At 47.6% G+C, this 13,823-nt stretch overlaps 1 protein-coding gene across 2 annotated transcripts in view; it reads left to right on the top strand.

Moving 5' to 3' along the window:
- Window positions 1-13,823, top strand: part of LOC144124856 (hemicentin-2-like) — a 59,217-nt gene that overhangs the window by 20,826 nt on the left and 24,568 nt on the right. Inside the window, exons 7-10 of one of the 2 annotated variants that reach the window (XM_077657770.1) lie at window positions 1,934-2,125; window positions 3,145-3,303; window positions 9,400-9,531; window positions 12,497-12,690. In XM_077657770.1, the coding sequence (XP_077513896.1) occupies window positions 1,934-2,125; window positions 3,145-3,303; window positions 9,400-9,531; window positions 12,497-12,690 (677 nt within the window). Of the gene's footprint in view, window positions 1-1,929; window positions 2,126-3,144; window positions 3,304-9,399; window positions 9,532-12,496; window positions 12,691-13,823 lie in introns of both variants that reach the window. The other variant, XM_077657769.1, reaches the window with a different exon arrangement.

Below are 13,823 nucleotides of genomic sequence, written 5' to 3'. Positions count from 1 at the left end.
AGTTCTTTGTGAAGGTCGCATTCACTTCTTTACTCTGGTGAAATGTTTAATGCTTGGCTCCTTTGTTCACGCGTTTTTTCTTTTGCGCGCTGTTCCAAGCTGCTTCCTCGCGGTGCGTTACATAAACGTCTCTCAACAATGTGGCAGAGCTTCGGACTTGCGTCAGCTAGTTTTATCTGCGAGAATCCTGATGCTGAGTCTAGAGTTGTAAATAACTTGGCTCCGGGAATCCTAGGCACAACATCTTCAAGGGTCTGCATGGGGTAGTTCTCTCATAGCAAAGCTTTCTTTACTGCTGTTGTGCGTAGGTAGACGCGTACTTTTTCTTTCCTAACTACCATGACCGTTCTGTTCTTAACTACCATGAACATAATGTTGGCTCATTTACCTTGGATATGACGCCTTGTTCTTCCATGCGCTGGAGCTCCTACTTGACTTTTTCTCGAAGGGCCACTGGAACTCTCCTCAACGGCACGACCACTCCCACGCCTTTTATCTGCCCCAGTTCAATAAAACATCTTCAAACGATTGCGCTGGTGGGTGCAGCGGGTCTGCGTGCACATTTTGCACGTGACAAATAAAACCCAGGCGTTCAGCTATATACTGATCTACTGAGAGCCACGGGCACGTTTTCGTCGACCACGAAAAAGTCTCTTCGTGCACTATATTGTTAGCGCGCAAATGCAGCCTAACTTTTGTTTTGGCCAGAGCGCCGTTAACGTTACACGATATTCTTGATGAGGTTTGCTCGGCAGCTTGCCGACATCCTTGCACGAAATTACTCAGCAGTTAGCTCCTGTGTTCAGCATGAATGTGGGTGGGCATCCTTCAATGTAAATGTCGCGCTCCAATGGTCTGAGGCTAGACTACCGACGGTCAATGTTTCCAAAATGACATCGCCGTCATCCTCGCCTTGCAGTTCGCGCAGTTCCTTTTCCGAACCTCTGTTCTGAAGGTGCGCCGATGCTTTGCGTGCTTGGGCAAAGTGATTACGCCCACCGCACTTCGTGCATGCCTTTCCTTGAGACGGGCATACTACGCCACGGTAAGTAAAATAACCACAAGGAGTACGAGGCCCCTTACGCGGGCCGACTGCATGGACTGCTGCGTCGCCTGCTTTTTCGGTTGCTTCTCTGATTTCCTTAAATTGCTCCCCTCCTTGTTCGTGGGCTCGGCATATTGTGGCTGCCTTCTCATACGACCGGTTTTCGGCAATAAGCTTTTGCTGTAAACCTTCGTCTTGCGGTCTTCAAAGTCTCCGAACTCGAAGTTTTTTGCTAGGAGCTTTAGGTCTGTCAGACAGTCGTTAAAAGGTTCCCCTTGTGTTTGATCCCTTGATCCGAAGTGTAACGCATGAAACGTCAGATTCGTCAATGGTTTGTAGAATTCCTCAGACTTTTTAAGCAAAATGCCGACGTTGTTCTTGTCCTCTTCTTTGGCGAATTTGAAACTGCTCCAAGCTTTCCTGCTGTCTTCTCCAATCGTTACAAGTAACGTCGCTGCTTGCACTTCTTTAGGCTGCTTACTTAACTGAGTGGCTCCGGAAAATAGCGTGAACTCACTTTTCCACGTTTTCCAAGCAGTTCATGCGTCGCCCGATGTATCCAAAGGTTTCTGGGCCAGGAGCAGCGTCGCTGGGGCGGAGATAGTCAATGGGCACCGCTGCCACCATGTGCACAGCCGGCCACGGATCCGATGATGAACAACGTTTATTCCCGACGAAGAGGCATGTATATGCAGTGTCGTGGCGTATTGGGTCATGCACAGATTATGCTGGAGAGAATGACGTCAGACTTGCTCTTGCTCAGCTCTGCTACACCCACTTCAGCTCTGGAAGGCTGTTCGACTTGAAACTGTCATATTTCATTCTTTAAGCGTCGCTGCAGTTGCCGTTGAGTGGGTATTGAAATATTCACATCCTCCTTGCAGGTAGCCTGGCTCAGGAGTGACCCATCGATCGTTCTCACTGTTGATTCATACGTGATAACGAGAGATCCCAGGGTCTTTGTGATGAACATCAATGACTCTTACACTCTCGAAATTATGTACGCCAGATTCGAGGACGCTGGGCTGTACAGGTGCAAGATAAACATGAAAAGTCAAGACGTATACCTGGACGTGGTCGGTACGTATTACTTCTATACTGGCTCAGGATTAAACGGCGCTCTGTTGATGATAGTTGAATACTGTTAATAATAATGTCAATAGCAAAGGTTTCTCAGTGGTATAATAGGCGAGAGTGCGAGTTCAAGTTGCGAAATTTTAAAGGCCACCGTGCCGTACATCCTAGCGGCGCAATGCAGTGTTAAAGTTTTGCAGCAAAGTGTGCGTTCTGCTTCTTTCCAGGCGGAAGCAGAAATGTAGCTTCCAGAGCACTCGCTTTCCCAAATTGTTTTTTCATGTTTTGTTGCTTGGAGAGCAGTACTGTCCTTTTTAACCAAAATCCAATTAAGAAAACAACACTATCACTTTGCAAAACGGTCCACGTTCCGGTCTCATGCTAAGCTCGCCACTCTCTCTTGCTTTCATAAAAAAGTGGGCTTGAACAAAAAGCTTAATTTTTGAAGTTAGCACAATTATTGTTTTTTGACATCTTCATTTACGCGGTGTACTTGCACGATGCCCTTAAAAATTTATACGCTATTTGAAGTTATGCTAGCGATGTAAGCAGTTACCAAACACTAAGTAAGTGACGTCGCCGCCATCAATATAATGCATGTGTTAGTATGAAACTAATGAGCTCAAGTAGAAGGCAATAACTGCACGCGTATCACTTTTTATATATTTACAACTAATATTTTCTTTTCGTCTCATCAGCTGTGATTCCGCGAAATTTGAATAATTTGTTTTTAAATGTATCCTACATTGACTTATTTTTATGGCGCTGACGCCCGCACTCATGCACTGAACCCATGACATCAAAAAACCCATCTCATGGTTTATTTAGTATTTGCTGTCTGTTGCACTGATAGTCATCATGAATATTCGAGATAGCAAGGATGACGGTGAACACTATCGGGGCATCAATTTCCAATTCAAGCGAATGTGACGGTGAAAGAAAGGGACTGTTCACAGAGCAAAAATTTCTGTACTTTTGTCTCATATCGAGTCGGCAAATTTTTGGTTTTCTCCTCCCACGTGCAGGCCCTCCAATATTTGATGAAACGCTCACGAGCCCAAATGTCATAACTGCCGATTCAGGCAAAAATGTCTCTCTGAGGTGTGTGGCAAGCGGGACACCCAAGCCAACGATTACATGGCGTAAGGAAGACAGCAGAGAAACTGAAACCTCTATAGACGCCGGTAAGTTTGGAAATATTCAGCGGCACTTTGTGGCATCAGAACTCAATTCTCCGCTCAGGAGAAGACGCTACAAAAAATGGGGGGGGGGGGGGGAACCCTTAACTTCGCCTTATGGATATGGCACTATAGCGTTAATAAGTTAATGCCCATATATGTGGAATTGGTCATTCCCAACATTCCATTCATAGATCCCTGGAAGTCCTTATGCCACTCGCTGCGCAATACTGCAGCGGTTAAGGGATGCTCCACTGCCCTTTTATGGCAGGTGCTGCCATCGGTGGTCTTGTGCGAACTAGGTTGCTCTTCCCGAGCAACCTCTCGCGATCAACCATTAATTTAACTGCCATCTGACGGGGTTGTTAGCTTGCTCACAATCCGGTGGGCAGGTTGTGATGACTCCATAAGGTCACGATACCTAGGTTGCTCACCTAGGCTGATACTCCGATGGTGGCCGCCTGAGACACCCTACACCACCCTATTTATCGCTCACTACGTACACAAAGCCGGTGCTGACGCCGCCGGCGCCGGAGTTTCTACATAGTAGGGCCTTTAACGCTATCGCGTTAGAACTAATACGGCAGCGTCTGGAGTGCCAGCCGATGGCAGCATTTGTTATTAGGGGGCCTCTATATTTAGCTTCGACGGATCCTTTCGCGTGTAAGCACAGTACGTAGTTTTATCCGACCTACTCCAATTTTCAGAACCAACCTGAGGCAACACAGAACCGAAAAAGGAGCAATTTTATGTCATTTATTTTTACGATAAGCGTGATCATGTTTTCACAAGCATATAGCACCAGGCCTTGATCTCCGAGGCTTACAAATCTCCCTGGCAGTTTGAGAAGCGATGTGGACGTTCATGTTAACTTGGGAACTATGAGCAATAATCACATCATGCGTACACTGGAGTCGCCCTGCCTTGAACGCGGAAGGTGGTCGCAGAAATAAGAAACCGAGCTCAACACGAAAGGGAAAACCAACGATAAAAGGCCTAGCAAAGATGCCAGCAAAAGAAACAAGCATAGAGAACTGCGATAGTTTTCCGGAGGCGGTAATTCAATTTTGAATATGTATTCTTTCCCCTCAAATTTAGAATAGAAGTCCCTACTGTAAAAACTCTTTAATTTGAACTTCAAGAGCGTGGAAAAAATGTCAGAGCAATGCGAAAATCAGGATTATCGAATAGCCCTTATAAGCTGTCAAAAACTGTTCGCGTGAAAATTAACATTATTTGGTGAGGGCCTGGGCATTTGATCACCTTCATTTAAGACAAAAGCTACGCGACAACGGTGATTTTTCGTACTTCTGTCAAATGCTCCACTTCGTCCATGATAATGAGTGTGTCGAAAGCATAGCATCTCTTGAATGGTAAGGGTCTCCACAGCTTCTGTCAGTGTGCGACGTGGTAACGCTGGACCTTGTTTGTATGTGGCGTCGCAAAGAAGGCGACCTCAGAGCACAAACGAAGCAGAGCAGGTTTCGAGGACGGGGTGTGGGCGCGATGGAAAAACGGAAATACCATGCAAATGGAATCGGCGGAAGCGCGCGTAGACGCCGGAGTGGAAAAACGCCGTGAACAAACAAACAGATTGTAAGGCTAAAGAAGAAGATGCGTCGGATGATTTGAAAAGACGAAGACGAGGTGACAGTGTTCTCGAGAGTTTTTGCCAGCGCTACGCTTGAATGTCTTTTGCCGATCTGATCCCAGACTGCTGCCGTTGCCGTTCCCGTCGCCCCAGTACCTCGTAACAAACCCCCCGTTACATTTGGTGGAGGTGCTGGGTAAAAACATCGGCCCTGGAGCTCCGTAGTCGTGCTCTCCCGGCGCGCACGATGCCTGAGGACGTCCAACACCAGGCCGTACAAGTGGGCCAGGCTGTCATCTGTGCCGGCTCTCTTCGTCAACGGGACCCGACCATTTTCGGCTGGACTGACGAGAACGATGTGGAAGATTGGCTCACATCGTACGAGCGGGTGAGCGTATACAACAAATGGGACGATGTGACGAAGCTAAACAACGTCATCTTTTATCTCGCCGGTGTGGCTAACCTCTGGTATCGCAACCATGAGGCAGATATTCAAACCTGGTCCATTTTTAAGACTAAATTTGCAGACGTATTTGGTCGACCGGCTGTCAGGCAACTCCGAGCCGAACAGCGATTGCGTGAACGATCTCAGCAGGCTAGTGAAAGCTTCACTAGCTACATTGAAGATGTCGTCGACTTGTGCAAGCGGGTCAACGCTCGTATGTCGGAAGCCGACAAGATCCAACACATCTTGAAAGGCATCGATGACGACGCTTTTCAGATGCTTCTAGCGCGCGACTTGCGTACCGTTGCTGAAGTCGTCACGCTGTGTCAAAGCTTTGAGCAGTTGCGCAAGCAGCGGATTCTGACACGCCAGCGGCCACAGCAGGTTGAGTCGCTCGCTGGGCTCACGCCTGCTCCTGACCCCTCGCTGCTACAGCAGATTAAAGACTTCGTGCGGGAAGAAGTGGCACGAAAGACCGCCTCGCTAGGTGGGCCCTTCGCTTGCAAGAATATGATATCCGCGTCGTGTATCGCACCGGCCGCAAGCATCAAGACGCCGATGCACTGTCACGCTGCCCCCTTCCAGCCGAGATCGCCAGCCTTTCCACCTCCGACGCTTCTCTGCCCTTGCTTCGCCTCGGCGACATGCCTTCAGCGCAACGCATGGATCCCTGGATCGCTTCCCTTCTCGACTTTCTCGCCAACCCGACGGCTGCTTCACCGTCACGTGCGCTCCGCCGCCAAGCTGCCCATTTTGCGATCCGTGACACCCTACTTTATCGCCGTGACTACAACTCCGAAGGTCGCAAGTGGCTGCTCGTTATTCCACGTCACTTACGCTCGGAGATATGCGCATACTTCCATGCTGCCCCCCACAGCGGTCACGCGGGCGTTTTCAAGACCTACACCCGCATACGGCTGCGCTACTACTGGCGCGGAATGTACACCTTTATCATGAAGTACGTGCGCGCATGCATTCCCTGCCAACGTCGCAAGACACCTCCCCATCGTTCTGCTGCTGAGCTGCAGCCGTTACCATGCCCTCCACGCCCGTTCGACCGCGTTGGCATTGATTTATACGGTCCGCTTCCATACACTGCAGACGGCAACCGTTGGGCTATAGTAGCGGTGGATCACCTTACACGATATGCCGAAACTGCTGCCCTTCCGGCTGCCGCAGCGACGGACGTCGCCTCCTTCATTTTGCACCGATTCATCCTTCGCCACGGTGCACCTCGTGAACTGCTCAGTGCCCGAGGCCGCGTGTTCTTATCTGAGGTGGTGAAGGCGCTTCTCAAAGAGTGCAACACAATTCACCGAACTACCACCGCCTATCATCCGCAGACCAATGGCCTCACTGAGCGATTTAACCGCACACTCGGAGACATGCTCTCCAAGTACGTCGCTTCTGACCACACGAATTGGGATCTCGTCCTTCCGTCCGTTACTTATGCGTACAATACCGCTACGCAGTCTACCACCGGATTCTCTCCTTTCTTTCTACTTTACGGCCGCCAACCCTCTGCTACTATCGACACTATCCTCCCTTACCGCCCTGATGAATCCGAATATCGGCCTGTTTCCGACGCCGCGCAACACGCCGAAGCCTGCCGCCAAATTGCCCGGTCACTCACCACTGACACCCAGCATCGCCAGCGCTCCCGCCTCGACAAAGACCAAACCCCACCGAACTACACTTCTGGTGCACTTGTGTGGCTCTGGATCCCTTCAGGAACTCCCGGTCTCTCCTCAAAATTTCTTGCGAAGTACCATGGTCCCTACCGTGTGCTGGAGCGCACCTCTCCGGTTAATTATATCGTGGAACCCCTCACGCCGTCTCCTGATCTCCGCCGCCGAGGTCGGGAGACCGTTCATGTCCAGCGCCTCAAGCCCTACTACGACCCCGCCGTCTTGCCATCATCCTAAGTCGCCAGGATGGCTCCTCTTGTCCCCGGGGTGATTGTAAGGCTAAAGAAGAAGATGCGTCGGATGATTTGAAAAGACGAAGACGAGGTGACAGTGTTCTCGAGAGTTTTTGCCAGCGCTACGCTTGTGTGTCTTTTGCCGATCTGATCCCAGACTGCTGCCGTTGCCGTTCCCGTCGCCCCAGTACCTCGTAACAAACCCCCCGTTACAAAACAAACAAACAAACAAGCAAGCAAACAAACAAAAAGGACACCGACGAGGCTACCCTCGTTCTAAACGGCTTGCGGTTTAGCTTGTAAACTTATATGCGCAGTCGACAGCTGTCATCGCAGCGGGAACGCGGCGAAGCTAGGAACACGAACACTGTCCGTGAACAAAACAAAATATTTTACGTGTTTACTGTCCTATCTAGTGTACAATTAGCCCGATTCATGTTTCTGAGTAGAGGGTCCACCGAAACACATATGCATAAACCGATTGCAGGAGAATACCTTCCTGCAAAGCAGATAAGTATGACATATGCGTGTTCGCGTTTCATTCCAGTCGGAGTGTACATATTGCCCTCTCGTAGGCGGCACGAAGTACCACTAGCAAGGGTGTAGTTTTAATATAATTTTAAAAAATTGATCTCAAATTTTCGTAAAATTCGTCAGATCGTAAGATTCGTCAGATCAGAAGACGCTTCCAAATTCCGACATATTGAGGAACATTCGAAAGAGTTCGCTGGTGTGAAAGGCGCAGTGAACTATATCGCGGACCTAAACAGAGAAAGATTGAAAAGCTTCCGCTGTGTTGACATTATTACCCCTTTTAGGGGCGACTGCTTCAGATTGTTCATTTGAATAAAAGGAGATTCTATGGTTGTCTCTTTCTGTGTTGGTGTTTTTTTCGGCATTAAAATACGCGCATTAATTAGCGAGAAAACTGGATTAGAAAACTTTACCGCCTCTAGATTCACACTTGTGTCATGTACACATAAACTATCACTGTGGTAACCTTTTTGAAGTAAATTGCAGTATAAATTAGCCTCTGGGATCCTCGAGCACATCAAGCTGACTCATTCACTTCAGCTGCGCAATATTCCGCTGGTGGCAACATTTGTAGCTCATTTATCAGCCTGTTGTAGCTTATAAAAGCTCAGTTTTCAGTGAAAGTCGCCTTACTTTTAGAATGCAGTAAGCAACTGGTACACACCAACTTTAATTTTCTAATATTTTATTTGTCTGGGCTAGTCGGTACACGGTTCAAACTGAAGGCACAGCGCACGAAGGACGGGATTAAGAAAGAGACAAACATAGCGCTCGGATCCGCTCTGTCTGTCTCTTTCTTAGACCCGTCCTTCGGGCGCTGTGCCTCCAGTTTAATTATCTCTTCGTTTCCCTTTAAAAACTGTTTCCGCTGATATTTTATTGCTTGAGAACATTGGAATGTTCGCACTATACACTGTACGGGCAACATTGCAGCAATTACCTGCGCAATTACGGCCAGCAATTACTGACAGAACGTTGATATAAGCAGTCGCCAACAGGAACAAGGGCATATACGGGAGCCGGTAGTTCCATTGCAAAGAACGTGGTTCAACGAGTGCACTCTAACAAAGTGCATGCCCCGACGATTCCCATGCCACGTTTTTCCCACTTTGTAAAGCTTACCAGATAACTTGGTATTACGTCACAGATACCGAGGCGAAAGAACACAGGAGCAACAACAGGTGTTGTCTTCTTCTATCCTGTCGTACCTGTTTCTTAGCGCGACTACTTTGTCTTCTCAATCTAAACGCCAACAAGCCCAGCTTTCTGCCTTAAATGCCTTGTTTTCGGGCAATAAAGTTTTCTCACTCACCAAATAACGAAACCCTTTTGATGCATACTGATTTCTACCGCTTGGCAAAAAGGCGTAAGGTGAGTCTTTCCTTCCAACTTCTGACATTAAGCCGGTGTATTGGGGCACATTTACTCAAACCTTATTTTTTTATATGCATATGAATTACGTCACGCTACATGCGTCGACACGTGTTACGAGCAATGTGCCTTTTTTCTCCACACAAGGCAGACAACCGTCCAAATTGCCTTACGACACAATGAATTTGCTTAAAACGAACGTATTTTTTTCATTTCTCCTACCGCTTACCTGTTCTACAGGACAAAAATGGGTGGAAGGAGAATGGCTCAATCTAACAGGACTGCATCACGACGACGCCGGAACGTACGTGTGCACCGCCAGCAATGGCGCGTTACCTGCACCAGTCAAGCGGATCTTCCTGCGGGTGAATTGTACGTTGACTTTTTTTTAAAATTTAGGACAACAAAAGTTCTAAGATGAAAATAATAGCGGTAGCCTTAAAACCGCATAACCTTGTTTACAAAACAGAGTGCACTTGACTTTGAAGTAGCCGTGCTCCGCGCATGTATCATAAGTGGCTTGGAATTTCTCACCTTATAGTGTTGCCCCATACTGCATTTGAAAGTCTGGCAGTATATCATACTGCGAGGAAAACAGATGTTTAAATCACCGTTAGACAGATATTTGGCATTGTGGCAATGCTTCTCCACATGCACATCAAGGGCCTGCTATTTTTACTATGATATAATGGTTATGAACATTGAGGGAGCGGGCTACCCCAAAAAGTAATGATGCGTCCGCTTCTTTATAGCCCATGTTTATAGTACAACCTTTGTACGTAAGGATTCGAGACTGATTTATTTTCTTCTCTAGAAATGACTCCCCAAAACAAATGTTGGGGCGTATGTGTAGCGCCATCTTTTCCGGTTAACCATAGCTATTTATGTTAATTGCTGTGGCGGCCGCTAGATTGGACTGCGTGTAGAAAAATACGTTGTCACTAGTCTGCGCATTCTACAGTGAATGAATGTGGAGAGATGAACGTCCACCTCGAACAACGTGTAAAGATAAAAATCTGTGTGAAGCTTGGCAAGAGAGCCACACAGACGTATGAGCTCTTTTGTGACGATTACGGCAACGAGACATTATCGCGGGCGCGATTTCTCGAGTGGCACAAGAGGAGCGTTTCGGGGAAGACGACACAAGGAGCGTTGGTGGAAGACGACACAAAGCAGGGGCGACCCTCAACCTCACGCATTGAAGACAACGTGGCTCGGATCATGGAAATTGTACAGCAAGACCGCACCATTAGAGTCCGCATGCATATAGATGCTCTCGACATTAGTAAGACAACGTGCCACCAAATTTTACGTGAGAACGTGGGGAAACGAAAGCTGAATGCCAGGCTTGGGCCGAACTCCCTCACACAGGGCCAGACGGACACGCGGGCATCAGTGAGCGCTGATTTGCACGCCGAGGCGGAGAAGGATGCTGCATTTGTTGACAGCATCATTGCTGAAGGCGAAACATGGTGTTTTCAATACGATCCTCAAACAAAGAGGCAGAGAGCCGAACGGCGGTCCATAAGCTCTCCGGCATCGAGAAAGGTGTGGCGACAGAACACCAAAACAATGGAAATGCTGATATTTTTTTTTTCGATGTAAGAGTGCATGAGTTCGTCCCACAAGGGCAGGCGGTAAATAATGAGCTTTATATCCGCGTGCTCCAACACATGCGTGATGCACTGCGACGCCATCGCCCTGGCTTATGGGCATCTGTACAATTGAGCCTTCTCCACGATAACGCAAGGCCGCACACTGCTCTCAGCGTGACAGAAGTTCTTGCAAAGCACACCATTAGTGTACCTGCCCATCTGCCATACTCGCCTGACCTCTCCCGATGCGATATTTTCCGGTTTCCTCGTGTGAAGAGAACCCTCAAAGGTCGCTGGATGGGGAGCGTGGAGGCCATTCAAAACGCCATGACAAAGGAGTTGACAGCCCTGCCAAAACATTGTTTTCAAACTGCCTCCAAGACCACAAGAAGCGTTGGAAGCATTGTATAGACTGCAAAAGAGGGTATTTCGAAGGGGTGCTCTACAAATGATTTCAATGTTAAACGCATTTTTTTAAGAAACTCAGGCTCGAAACTTCACGCACAAAGGTTGCATGACAGAATCTCTGAAGTTCGCGATCAGCGAATTCTCTGCTGGCCCTTGGTGAAGTGGTTTGATATCAGATTTGATTTCAGCTGACGTCGAGCTTTACGAAGCGAAATCTCAAAAATGTTCTGTTAGTGGAAGCACATTTTCGTGCTCCTGAGCGTAAGATTTCGGTCGGCATTTCACAAATTAAAGTCATCGCAAAATACGAATTTTCCGCACCTTTCCTCATTAAGTAGGCCAGCTCGACACAAAGAGGCTTGTGCTGACGTCAACGTCGAGAGAAAACCAACGCGATCAGCTGGTAGCTACCGCACCCTGTTAAGCATTAATAATTACCAACGAAATGCCGGCCGCGTTTGGAAACTGACGTACCTTGCACGCTTGCACACCTCGGTTACACTGAGTCATTACGGCTTCAGAAGCAAGAAGAAGAAAACGATAGTCGTTTTTTAAAGGCCCGGAAGTCTGAGCCTTCCAAGACTGTCGTCTTGATAAGCGAGACTGGGGCAGTGGTAAACGAATCCTCTTTTAGGCGTCTGAAGCCGCATAATTAACTTGACGTATCTCTATCACGCGCGCCTATGTGCGACTGCAGAAGTGTCGGCGCTGTCGTAGACGCGGACAAATCCAAGAATTCTCGCGACAAAAAGTTCCTGAAGCTAATTGCATTGATCGCTAAACTTGCTGACATGTGTGAGGAGATGAAGGAGTGAATCTCTGGGATCAATAGCGAGCACACATCTAGAATGAAGTCGGCTTCTGTTGGCCTTTTGTCCAAGGGGTGTGAGGATACCTCAGGACGGAAGGAAATAGACTTCATTGCAAGAGTATCACAGAGCATGGGAATCCAGGATAGACTGCTAGCCACAGAGAAAGTTCGTTGCGAGCACGACGTGGAAATATACCGGGAAGCTAGATGGGTACACGGAGGTAATGTCCGTATTTCACAACAATGGTGTCTAGCATTTTTGCGCCAGAAGCTTGCGCCAAATTCCGAAGATGCCGAGAGTATAGAGTGTACATACGGTTACCGGGACGTGTGTTTTTTTATTTGTTCATTTGGGTCTTTTTTTGGTATCATATATTTCGTGTTACTCAATTTTACAAAGCTTAGCACGCTGCGAAAGCTTTCGCAGACTTTTATTAACTAAGAAAAATCGAGTTCAATCTCGGCAGTCTTCAACTTTGATCAAAAGGGCCGCCCTTAACACTTCTTTTTGCTTCCTTTGCAGCACCCAGCTCCACTTTCATTGAACCGAACAACGGCCCTGTTGGAACGGCTGAAAGCTATACCTTTGTGCCGCCGGACAACGGCGCTGTAGTCTCTGTGGAACCAGAATTTGTGGACACCACGACTAATATCACAGTTTCCGTGGGGCAGAAAGCCGCATTTACGTGCACGGTTCGAAACTTGGGGGCGAAAAGAGTTCGTATTATTTCATGTTTCACCTGATCTCTGTACACGTTGTTCTCAGTGACACACAGGCAATGTTTTAGAACCATCTCATCCTCGTGCATGAAGTATGTATCATGAATGTGCTGCTTCATTTTGCTCTCAGCTGATTCGGGGACAGCGCGTGCACACATAGATAGTTTGCGCAATTTTCCTCGTCTCGTAAAGAGTGCTAAGCTCCCGAACCGCAGGAATTCAAGACTGGCATGTGGCTACTCTGCTGCTTACGAACGACAAATGAAGTAATTGCCTTAATATTTTTCGAGACAGAGCACATAGTCTTTACCCTCACGCTGTATTTCATGTTTAGTGACGGTGATATTGCTCGAGATTAGGCACCAAGATGGAATTGTTTTGTGCTGGGTATATGAGAACTGCCAGTCTCTAGGATCAGTTTGGACGTCGTTGCTCACCTGAGGGGCAGTGGAAGTGTTGCCCTCTCAGTTCTGCTCAGACGTTCCTTTTCAGCTGCATGCGAGTTGTGGGAACTCGAAATCCGTTTGATACGCGTGACATAAGAGTTTAGATCAGAAATGAGAAATATAGGTTATCTGATATATGTTTCCACAGGCTTTCCGTGTGGATACGGCACGAATTCCGTTTATAGCTCATCACGATATAGAGAGCACGTTTGTATTTCTGCTTTGCAGCACATATTGCCCTAATAATCTGTGCGATTGCACGGGGAACATAACTTCTATATGAACATTTTTTCTTGCTCAAAACACCACGCCATACCAAAACGAAAAATTTGCGGCCTCAAATATGATAATAGGGCAACTTCACTGCGATGCCAGAGAAGCGGTATTCAATAGAATATAATCTAATTCGTCTTTGAAGTTATTTAAAAAAAAACGCGCATGAGAAAATTATGCAGGTGGGGCTAGCTCGTGTGGGTGCTGGATGAACGAGCCGGAGCGGACGTTTAGCGTCGATGAATTTGTTGGAGTAGTGCGTTTCAGAGATATCGTTCTGTGTTGTTTGTCCCAGACGTGGGCTAAAATTCTGGGAGATTCCTTTTCTGTCGCCTTCCTAATTTGTGTTACTGCTTGACGAAGCCTGAATTACCACATGTTAGGTCTAGATCTTTACTAAGAGCATCAACA

This window comes from Amblyomma americanum, chromosome 3 (genome assembly GCF_052857255.1).
Source record: "Amblyomma americanum isolate KBUSLIRL-KWMA chromosome 3, ASM5285725v1, whole genome shotgun sequence".
NCBI classification, from domain to species: domain Eukaryota; kingdom Metazoa; phylum Arthropoda; class Arachnida; order Ixodida; family Ixodidae; genus Amblyomma; species Amblyomma americanum.
The sequence above is the reverse complement of the archived record's forward strand: the minus strand, read 5'-3'. Positions and strand labels throughout refer to the sequence as shown.